Source organism: Lactuca virosa, chromosome 3 (assembly GCF_052849685.1).
Source record: "Lactuca virosa cultivar CGN04683 chromosome 3, Lactuca_virosa_CGN04683_v6, whole genome shotgun sequence".
Lineage (NCBI taxonomy): Eukaryota > Viridiplantae > Streptophyta > Magnoliopsida > Asterales > Asteraceae > Lactuca > Lactuca virosa.
In genome coordinates, this window is record NC_136428.1 from 213,811,721 (window position 1) to 213,823,583 (window position 11,863).

Here is an 11,863-nt window from a genome sequence, read left to right on the forward strand (position 1 = left end):
AACGGTCAGCCAAAATCATGGAGGTTGGCGCTACCACCAAGTTCACCAAAATTCGCCTTCGTCGCTTGGATGGAGGCCACGAACAGATCAAAGAACACATCAAGGCCTTCAGAAGGAAGTGACCGCGACTCGAGCCGAGATTAGAGAGTATGTTGAGCATCAGCGCTACCGGTTGATCTAAAACCAATTGGTGTTAGAAAGGGCGCAACCTTACTCATATAGCGCATTCATCCCTCCAGGACCAGGCATTCTATTGCGGCACTCCAGGCCATCGTGCGAGGACTTGGTCGATGTCATTTCTGACCCCCAACAATCCCCCCCTCAGAAATTGCTCCCTGAGAGAATAGAACCCTCGCCACTGGCTCTGATACCAATTGATGAATCAAAGAATCGAGTAACGAATTAATCAAAGTATGAATTCAAGTAAGAATGCGAAATTTGAACACAGGATGTAAATATGATCTTGTTATGCTCTATTACGCTTTCGAATTCTTTACAGAGTACAATAGACAAGTCTGTAAAAGTTCTTATCTAACTCTAGTAAATAACCCTATTTATGGGAGCTGAAAGCGTACAAAAAATATACTAAGGCATTGACTCTAAAGCTTCGAATAAAAGCGCCCTAGTAAAATACATTACAAAACATTCGAAGAGTCCAAAACATACTTCCACTACAAGAAAAATGACTTACAGTCACACCAAAAAAGTGTGACCATATGCATATAGTGACATTTTATTTTTTCACTGAAAGTGTGACGGAAGGTGACACCATCGTATGGGTCTTATGGTCACTTTAAATTGTAGTGTCTGTATGATATGAAAACATGTGGCCGTATTATAAAAGTGTGGCAAATGTGTATGGAATTTTGTTCCTTAAATATCCAATATTGTAGCGTTAAACCGTCAGTAGACACATTTATTTAGTAAATGTGGTGACTGTATATCACCAACTTTCGACATTCATGATGTTTTAGTATAGTTGTTTTCTTTTATATTGTCACACAGTTTAAATTTTATTAAGACTATTGTGTATCTTTTGTAAACATGTAATTCCGGTGAGCATGACCATGTTTGCTAAATGGTCACATGTAATTAATTCCATAAGTGGCGAATTGCTAATAATTAGTCACAAACAATAATCAATTTTTGTGACTATAGCCTATCGTATAGAGACACACAATTAAGTGAAATACAATCATAAGTATTATAAAGACACATATTTTGTTAAAATTAAGTACTATTCGGTATCGTATCAAGACTATTGGGTATATTTTAGACACATATAATTACGGTGAACATGTCCATGTTCGGTAAATGGACATATATAATTAATGATGTAAGTGACAATTTGCTAGTATTTAGTCTCAACAACAATCAATTATGGTATTTATTTGCCACATAAATTGTTTTTTATGTTGTTATTGTTTAACTTAGTCACAAAAACTTTAGAATAAACATCATTTTAAAACAACTGTAGACTTATAATTCTTGTATATTATGGCTATTGTTAACCATTTAGCCACACGTTAAAAAATGATGTAAAGTAACCATTGTATAATTTTAGAGACATTGAAAACCTATAAAACATGGCCAAATTTATATTAAAGCCACTTTAATTTAATATTTATTGTTACTTTTTCTACATTGTAGACACATCTAAAAAATTTAAATTAAAGTAACCAAACCCAACAATATGAAACAAAAGCAAAATTCATAATTTGATATTAGTAATAAATGAAATCCAAATCCATACATTAAATTCCTACTTAAAATACCAAAAAAAAAAATTGTACTAATTTCAAGAATTTAAATAATGGTTAAAAAGTCAAACACATCATAAACCAAAACCTAAACATAACTAGGCATTCATCTTATTTGTATTGCTCCTTGTCTTCTTGAGAAGAGCATCAGATTATATGTAAGTTGGTTTTCTTTTCTTTGAGTTTTGATGTTGATGTTCTTGATGTGATATAATTTCTGGTACCTATAACAACATTGAAAAAAAAATTGAGTTCATCAAAAACTTAGTATACTATTTTATGAAGAAAATAAAGTGTAATGCACAAAGTAGTGAACATAATTAAACAAACCTTTGACTCGGTTTGCACAAGGTATTTTGGCCATGGAACAAAACTTTTATATGCATCCTCAACCAATGTGAATTCTCCAGTTTTACGGATCCCGATCCCAGGAAACTTCATTGTAGGTTGGTGATATGTTTAGCTTTCCTTCCATAAGGATCATGGGCAACTTCATTGTTGGTTGATGATACTTTAACTATGGTGCCTGGTTCACAATCAAACAACCCACTTAGGGGAATGTACAAATAATAGCAATATACTTTACTTTTGAGTTTTAATTACCGATAAAGTTTTATCCACAATAGCATCATACTTTCAAAGCATAAGGGTTTAATAAAAAAATTAAAAAAAATAGGAATAAGAAATGAAAATAAGATGTTATGTTAGACAACTAAATGAAATTATATTGATATTTCTTTCATTAGGCCTCTAATTTGAGCTAGATGCAAGAAAAAGCAAGGTATTCTCATTTTATTCTCTGGTATAATATTTTACTTTCATCTAATCTTCTTTTTGCAATAGTTCGCCGCCAGTGGTAGTGTAAATGAAGGATTGACTCTTACAAAAACTTCAATGTTGGAATCTACAATAAGGTTGAAGGGATCACACATATAGTAAAAAATCATAGGGTTCATATCAAAATCGAGCAAAATATTGCTAACCTTCAGATCACGATGAGTGATTTTTAATCTTGAATCTTCATGTAAATAAAGAATTCCTCTAGTAATCCCTCCCCTATGATTTTATATCGTTTCGGCCAATCTAACTGCCCATGTCTGTTTGGATATGTATTAAAAAAAACATCGGAGATTGTAACAAATTCATACAAATAAGGTTAAAAATAAATCAGATTTGATGTTTTGGCTTATTGAAGAGAAAGTATTCGAGGCTTTTGTTGGATACGTATTCATAGATGAGTAATTTTTCGTCCGAATCGAGGCAAAACCCTAAAAGCCTCGCAAGAATTCGATGTTGAAGCTTTGCCATTAAAATGGCTTTATTTATGAACTCTTGTGAACCTTGTCCAGATGATTTTGATAGTCTCTTTACTGCCACATCCATCCCATTGTCTAGAACGCCCTGCAATTATAATGTGATATTGTTTTCTTTTTTTAGAAAACAGAAATAACCAAGCCAGATGTTGGCTGGGCACAAAACTACTTACAAAGGAGTTAGAGCTCTACACAAAGGAGCTAATTAACCAAGCATTCCACTCAGTTTTATATTTACTACACCTACTACTAATCTAATTAAAAGCTACCGCATCCTTACGTGATCAAACACAACATCACAAATTCCATTTTTTCCCTTAAAGAAAGCCTTGTTTCTAACTTTCCGAATATCTGGTGGTTTTGAGTACATCAAGAAGTTGATCCAGATAGTCAAACATAGTTTAAAGAGTCAACTTTATCTATGATATGAAGTATTACCCCCAGATCTTGAATCTTGACTTCAAAGAAAATAAACAAAAACATGATGAATGGAATAAATAACTTTGTGATCTCATATGGATTTTGAATGTTTTTTTGGTCAAAGTTAAAGAAATATTTTACTTAGGCCAATGGATTACCATAGACCAGGGACTCGATTTTCAGAGGAAAAAGAAAAGACAAAAAAAACTACATATACACATCTGGAACTCGATTTCAGCCTCAAACAGTTCTAGAAGAACTACATTTACGCATCTAGAACGCGATTTTCAGATGAAAAGGAAATGGAAACCTTACCTGCAGAAGTTGGAGGACGCGGACGCGTGAATGGAGAAGGTATCGGAGGTAGAGGGGAAGCCGGCGACGGAGGCGGTGCAAATTAGAGGGTGGCGACGAACCTGAAGGGAGGGACGCAAAAGTCTCGGCAAGAGGAAAGTTGAACCTAATTCGAAAATTAACAAAATTCCAAACATAAATCAACCCAAAATCAGGAAGAATGAAGAGTTAAATGACGCTTCTCGATCAATTGAACCCTAATAGTTATAGAATCTGAAGATCTAGGGTTAAATGTGTGATGAAGGATTGAAGGGGAATTGTGAATTCATACCAACAACCTTGAATGCGGAACACCAAATCGATGGACCCACCTCCCATCGGTCGGACGAGAACTCGCCGATAGAGCGAGTAGCACTCATGGTTCTGGTGATAGACGACCTAACTCTATCGGTGGATCCTAGATAGTCACCTCGTGCGCCGATCAAACAAGCAATTGGGAGGGAAAAGCTATAAAATATCGTTCAGCGGCCAAAATAAACTCATTCAAAGACCAATCAGGAACTAAAGAAATAGACGGAACGCCTTTTAGGAAAATACACTTCAGAGTCGACAACGCATGGCCGGCGGCGTAGATCGTAGTGCAAAAGCTGAATTTGAGGGATTCTTAAGCGGAGAAACAGATATGAGAGAATGGAGCCCTAGACTGAATATTTGGGAAGACACTGAAAAAAAAAACAATTAATAGAAGATAAAGATAAAATGAATTAATATTTGGGAGGGAGTTTAAATTTGGGGTACGTAAAAGTGAAATTCAAAATAAAATCTTTTTTTTTTGCGAAATTGAAATTTTCATTTGAATAATGTTGTTTAATATATATATATATATATATATATATATATATATATATATATATATATATATATATATATATATATATATATATATATATATATATATATGTGTGTGTGTGTGTGTGTGTGTGTGTGACAGTTTTTTGAGACCAATGCAATATTATGATACACAAGGATGTTTTTTTGTGATTATACATTTCGGATGCCAAAAAAAATATATGGACAATAATGGAAAAATAAAATAAATTTGAGCCTTAAGCCATAAAACCTATGTCATAAACCTTAACACATAACTCTAAATCCCTAAGTCATACATAATAAGCTATGAGTTTGTGGAAATAAGTGTACAAGTATATATGTTTAGGGGTATGGGTGTAGATATAAAGGTGATGGTACAGGTGTAGTTATGAGCTAGAAGTCCTTATCCATTAGTCCTACATATCAAACCCTGAGTCATAAGACGTAATCCCTAAACCAAAAGCCATATGCCTTAAACCCTAAGCCTTGAATCATAAGTCATAAGTCATATAAGCCATAAACCATAAGCAATGTGCCCTAATCCTTGACCTATAAACACTACGCCCTAAGCCGTAAACCATAAGCCTTGAACCCAAAGCACCAATATATAATTCATAAACCATAAACCATAAGGCATGAGCCCTAAGCCTTAAACCTTGAGCCTTAAGCCATGAGCCATGAGCTATATGTCCTAAGCCATAAGCCATAGTGTATAAGCTACATAAGTTATAATCCATAAGCCATAATCCATAATCAATAAGCCATACAACACACTTCCTTAATCCCTAAGCATAATCTATAATACATAAGACACAAGACATAAGCCTTAACCCTTAAGTTATAAGCCATAAGCCTTAACCCCCCCCCCCCCCAGCCCACGCCTTACACCATAAGTCCTAAACCATAAGCATTAAGGCCTAAGTATAAGCCATAATTTCTTAGCCTTAAGCCAGATTCCCAAAGTTCTAAACCCTAAGGCATACACCCTACTCCCTAAGCCATAAGCCTTAAGCCTTAAACACTAAGTTATAAGCCATATGCCTTAAACCTTAATCCATAAGCCTTAAGTCATACACCAGAAGCCATAAGCCATAAGTCATAAACCATAAGCCATAACCCCTAAAATATAAGTGTTAAGCCTTAACATATATGCCCTAAGCTATAAACCATAAGTCATAAGCCACAATTCATAAATCGGAAACCTCGAGCCTAAGCTATAGGTCACAAGCACTAAGTCTGAAGTCTTAAGTCATACATTATCATCCATAAGTTACAAGCCATAAGACTTGAACCCTAACCCTAATTTCTAAGAATTATGTCATAAGTCTTAATCTGTGAGCTATACGCCATAAGCCATAAGACTTAGCCCTATGCTATAATCCATAAGTCATAAGTCATAAATCATATACTTTGACATACATACACATACGCATACCCCCACCCCCCCCCACCCCACCAACACACACGCACATACACACATAAAATTAAATATTAGTTTTGGAAATACAAATTATTATATCACAATATTTATTTTATTTTGAGTATAATACATAGATATATATAATTTAAAAATATTTTATGTTTAGTTATAAATTAAATATTTTTATAAATGAATATATATATATATATATATATATATATATATATATATATATATATATATATATATATATATATACACACACACTTGAAATTATTAAAGCCAAAACATAATAAAAATAAGAACTATATGATTTTTCATATAAACATGTTAATCTAAATAATTTAAATTTCCCACCAAATAAAATAAAATTTACATTTCCATCTTTGATATAATTTCCCCCACCCCCAAATTTTAAGCACCCTGCATCCAAATGTCGTTCAAAATTCACCAAAACAATCAAAAATTGAATCTGAGAATAGGAACATCCCACTATCCTTTTTCCCCTCCTCTCTCGCTCTTTGCGGTTTTGAATTTTGATCCATCATCTCTCCGCCTTAAACAATAGCCATGACAGCATTGGGAAATCGAGGTCAACAAACACTCGCCAAGTCAAAGGAGATAATAAAATTAAGCCAAGAGAAATCCAGTGGACGTCATCTTCGATTCACCTATTGTTCACCTTCTCGAGTCATTGCCATCTTGCCACTCCCGTGATCTTTTTGGTTCAGATAGGTAAGACTTACGAGTCGGAGATTCCCTTCGTATAATTCTCAAACCTCGTCGTCACCATCGTAAATCTCAGGCCTCGTCATTTCCGTCGTACATCTCAGGCCTCATCATTTCCGTTGTATTCCCCTCTTCTCGTCTTCTTTTTCCTTGACCCAGGTAAGCACTAACAAACCTCTCTTGTCTTGATTTTGTTCTTAAGTAGATCAAGACACAGACAAAACAATATTAAATAAGCATGTTAGGGATGTATATATCGGGGAAATCATTAATAATGATTATATTTATTGAAAACTTTCCATCTTTTTAATAAGTATATGCATTCAAGTATACTAATATGCATATATTAAACTTACAGTGCTGATTCCATAGAGCGAGCAAGGCAGATTCTTGATCAAATTCCTGGTAGAGCTACTGGTGCATATAGTCACAGGGGTAAAACATAAATGCAGTTTAAGGGTTTAAGGAAATGCACTATATGTTTTTTGATAACGTTTTGGATACAACAGGGTGGGGACTTGAGGTCTCTGAGCTCAAGAAGCAACTGGAAACTGCTAGACAAAAGGGTATTACTATTAGAGCCCTTGTTGTCATTAATCCAGGAAACCCAACTGGCCAGGTAAATCTATATTAGTTTTTAAACACTAATAAATGTGTTTTCTCTATGTTATGATAATTAAATTCCAGAATTTTATTGGCATTTTAGTAAAAGTGTGATTAAGTAGGGTGACATTCATCATTCATGTACATTATGCAGTTTTATCAGGAAAACATTTATATCCCTGAAAAGCACTTTCACTCTTTTAAGAAAGTTACTCGTTCAATGGGATATGGTGACAAGGATATTCCCTTGGTTTCTTTTCAGTCACTGTCCACAAGGTGGCATCAGTGAATCTTTGTTCGAACATTTATGTTCAAATTCTTGCAAGCCTTGTTATGAGTCCTCCAAAGGTTGGAGATGAATCATATGATTCTTATTTTGCTGAAAGAGATGATCTGCAAGGCGAGCAAAGGTCAGTTAGTTAATTCAATTGTTAATTTGTTTGTAACACTTATTTTCTTGACAATTCTTAATTTCTTTTTCCTTGACATATTGAAACTACAGACATTGGAAGATGCACTGAACAACTTAGAGGGTGTTACCTGCAACAAAGTAGAAGGTGCAATGTATCTTTTCCAACAAGTTAAGTTGCCAAATAAGACCATAAGAGAGGCAGAGAAAGCTAAAAAAGCTCCGGATGCATATTATGCAATTCGCCTTTAGGGTTTTGTAATTGGCATCAGGGTATCAAGGGATTGTGCTACACTATTGCTGTTGTTTTGTGTTGTTTTGCTGTTTTGAGACTATTTATGTTTTGTTGTTTTGTAGTTTGTTGCTGATTTGTTAAATTCCACTTGTTGCTGTTTTAAGATCATTTTTCTCGGTATGATCTGCTGGTAAAACAGAACAAAACAGTCTTTTGCTCATTTGCAACTTTGTATTTCAAGTTTTTTATCATTTAACATTTTTTGTATTAAATTACTGATTTGCCCTTGTGCCTATGCAGGTCTTCACAGCCCTAGCAACCTCCTTCCATAACCTTCAATCTGTCAAAATTCAACATCATTTTTATATAGAAGGGTAAAATGGTCATTTACTCTTATTCATAAAGTTTATTTGGTCAAATAAAGAAAGAGTCTCTAGTCTTTGTTCATTTAACAACTAATTAATGGAGAAAACATCATTTCACTGACTTTCTCTATTATGTTGTTATTTCAGAATGTTAGTAAATGACCATTTTACCCTTGAATGTTTTGAGAATTTGTAGTTGTGTATTGTGTTAGGATGAGCATAATTCGTGCCCGATTTGTCGACATGAATTACGGAAATACGATCATGAGTATGAAAGTAGGAAGGAGAGAGAAAAGGAGGCTGAAGAAGAGAGGAAATGAGCTGCAAATGCAGTGGGAGGAGGTGAATATATGTATGTATAGGTCACAAAAGAAAAAAGAAAAAAAAACTATTATTTAGGCCATAAAGGTGATCCCTTCATATTGCCTCTCAAGCACAACAAGTATTTTACGTGACAGACCCGCTCGATCAAAGTATTTTACTGTAATGGTAGATGACGTGTTATAACATAAACTGCATATTATAGCAATATACTTTTGTCATGCAATGTTAGACAAACTTGTATTCTTTTCATTTATTTATCATACTTTTCTGTTAAAGAAAGTTGTATTCTTTTCATTTTTTAATGGTGTATGATCTGGTGCAATTAAAAGAATACATGACAAAAAAAGGGCAATTTGGACCTTTCTTATGGCTGTTACCGAAACTCCACCATTCAATACAACTATATTGTTATTTGTTTTTGTTTTTATATTCATTTGATTTTATTTTTTTTGGTTTTTTCACAAATTGTTTCTGTTAAGGTAACTTTACAAAACTACCATTCAATTTCTTTCATTTATTTATACATCCCTTTAAATGAAAATAAAGCAATGTACTTTTGTAAAATGACGTGATTTACCTTTTTGTTCATTTTTAATTCTGCAAAATGATATCAAAGAAAAAAATGGTCAATTTTACCAGTCGTCCAAAATGTCTAAAATTGTCATTTTTTGGAATAATAACTTAATCAGGAAAAAATTTCAGTTTTACAGCAACAAATTTTCAATTTATGAAGACTATTCTTTAAACTTACAAATACAATAGTACAACCAGAATGAACATTACATAATTATAGTAACATATTTAATGAACGACCCCTAATTATACCGATAAGACATTATTGTTCTTTTATAACTATATTTACATATAGACACATATAATAGCTGTAATCATAACTAAATGCTACCTACACTCACAATATTTGTTTCTTCTCAAAGCCAATTCATCATATTTTGACACACATAATAAAAGGTACATGACCATAAACAACCAATACTAACTTGTTTTTTTTTCTTTCGTTAACCAAGTACAACTAGTACAGAACCGCCCTATGGACACACAAATATTTAGTGTGACCATATGTATCACCTTTTAGCTACTTTGTCTGTTATGTGTCTAAAAAGCCACCAGGTTATTGACACACATACAACTGCCTCATGTCACAATACGTTTATCTATTGTCTCTTATAAAAAAGTATGACAATCTTAATCGATACATGTGGCTAATTGTGACCTATGGCCTCAATGTTCGAGTGTGACTAATATTTGTCATATTTGGTATAATTAAGTGTGGTTAAAGTTTTGATTATCTATACAATGGCCACACAAACTAATTTAAATGTATCCAAAAACAGTTTGTAAATTTTTTTAATGGCCTTTAGCCACACTTTTAATAAAAAGTGTGACAGACCGTTTTTCGGAAAGTGTGACCGTAGGTCATTTTTGTACTAGTGTTCGACTAATTACAACAATTCGACCCTTACAATCTCCCCCTTTGTAATCATAGTCGAAGTCTTCAATTTGTAAGAAGTGTGATGGAATACAGCAACACTCTTCGAATCTCTGTGTACCAGGAGATAATCTTCTTCAGCTCTTTATTATCTCCTTCATTGTTCTTCTTACAATGATTCATACGAACAATTAAGTTCGTATATTGAGACGTTGAATATCTTTCCACTTCACTTGCCTGGAATAAGAATCAATTAGCTTTTTTCCAGCTTTGTCTTTTCCTGCGAAGACCATTCCAAAAGGCTTCAGGCAAATTTCACCATCAACATATTTCTTCAATTCCACCTGAGTCTTCGTAGGAGCCATCGGTGCTTTTATTTCCATTCCTTTGGTAGTAGCTAATTCCACATCTGTTAGTGCCAAGCACTCATAATAGTTTTCGATGAAAATCTTGATGTGAGCAACCCCAAGCTTGAATTCATCAGGCTCTGTGTTTTGAAGGTATGAAAATGACTTGTCTTTCAAAAGCAATGCAACTTGTATAAGATCATACAAGTTCATTAATGGAAAATCAGCAATCGTAAATTCACAAATGTTTCCATTTGCCCTGGCAACCACATACTTAACATTTTGGACTGTGTTTTCGAAAATCACATCCTTTTTCATACTGATCACTTTCTTGATTTTAATCAATGACCATACTTCCTCAGGGGCTTTTGCAAGAACAACATGAAAACGAATTTTCATGTGTGTACCTTCATCCTTATCTTTAAAATTCCCTTCTGCTTTGAACTGAGGCATGATGAACATCATTTCGTTTATCGGAAAATCCAGCTGGCTTGCATCTGTATTCGTGACCAAATAACTCTGCTTTGGTTTCTTCTCGAATGTATACATGTGATTAAAAGCAACCTTGGCCTCAATTGTTTCGTAATTGTAGTGTTTGGCTGGATCACCTTTATCCATTCCCTTCGGATCACTAGCACGCTGACTAATAATACTTCGAATAATCCTTATTTTTTCAAGTTCAGCTTCTGCTTCAGCCTTCTTTTCTTCTTTTGACTTTTCCACTACAATCGATTTCCCTTTATCTTTCAAAGCTGGATTGTCAATTTCCTCTTTTGGTTTTGAACCACTTTCACCAGTCTCTGTGAATTTACCAATTACAATTCCTTTCGAAATAGGTCTTGTAATAGGTAATGTTGTTACAACTGTTGAAGTCACCATCCCAGCAGAAACTATAACTGGCTTTGTTGTTGGGATCTTCGAAGAAAATACGTTTCCTACAACTTTCGCATCTTCACCACCAGCCTTCGATTCACCAGTTTTTCTTTCTCCCCCTTGCACCCCTGTGAAAACAGATGGGGCATTTGTTGTTGGAAGAAGGCTTGATATGCGAAAGAGAGGAGCAAGTTGTTTGTTGAGGATGGCTTCGAATTGGATAAACTTTTGTGATAAAAATTCAGGAGTAATCAAGGAAGAAGAAACCGGTCTGTCACAAATTTCTTTTAACTCCTTGAGCAAAGTTATCACTTCCTCAAAATTTGTTCTTTCGGATGTTGAAAGTTGAGTAAGTTGCGGACTCAAATTTTCGTACAATTTAACAAATCTTGTGACTGCATCACAAATTATATCAACCTTTTTATTCAAGGATGCATAATCTTGTTGAACAGTA

General features: G+C 34.1%; 1 protein-coding gene across 1 annotated transcript; it reads left to right on the forward strand.

The window, feature by feature from the left end:
* Nucleotides 1–6,647: 6,647 nt before the first annotated feature.
* Nucleotides 6,648–8,369, forward strand: LOC145164389 (alanine aminotransferase 2, mitochondrial-like). The gene is made up of 7 exons (XM_079083112.1): nt 6,648–6,790; nt 7,165–7,241; nt 7,316–7,425; nt 7,564–7,659; nt 7,912–8,055; nt 8,176–8,243; nt 8,354–8,369. The coding sequence occupies exons 1-7, from the start codon at nt 6,648–6,650 to the stop codon at nt 8,367–8,369; spliced, it is 654 nt and encodes a 217-aa protein (XP_078939238.1).
* The last annotated feature ends 3,494 nt before the right edge of the window (nt 8,370–11,863 follow it).

What these genes read in the sequence shown, in the direction of transcription:
- LOC145164389 (XM_079083112.1), top strand. Translation starts at nt 6,648, where the DNA reads ATGACAGCATTGGGAAATCGAGGTCAACAAACACTCGCCAAGTCAAAG. An exon ending in ATTGCCATCTTGCCACTCCC is followed by an intron (nt 6,791 to 7,164) that starts GTGATCTTTTTG and finishes TTAAACTTACAG; the next exon opens with TGCTGATTCCATAGAGCGAG. An exon ending in CAGGAAACCCAACTGGCCAG is followed by an intron (nt 7,426 to 7,563) that starts GTAAATCTATAT and finishes TACATTATGCAG; the next exon opens with TTTTATCAGGAAAACATTTA.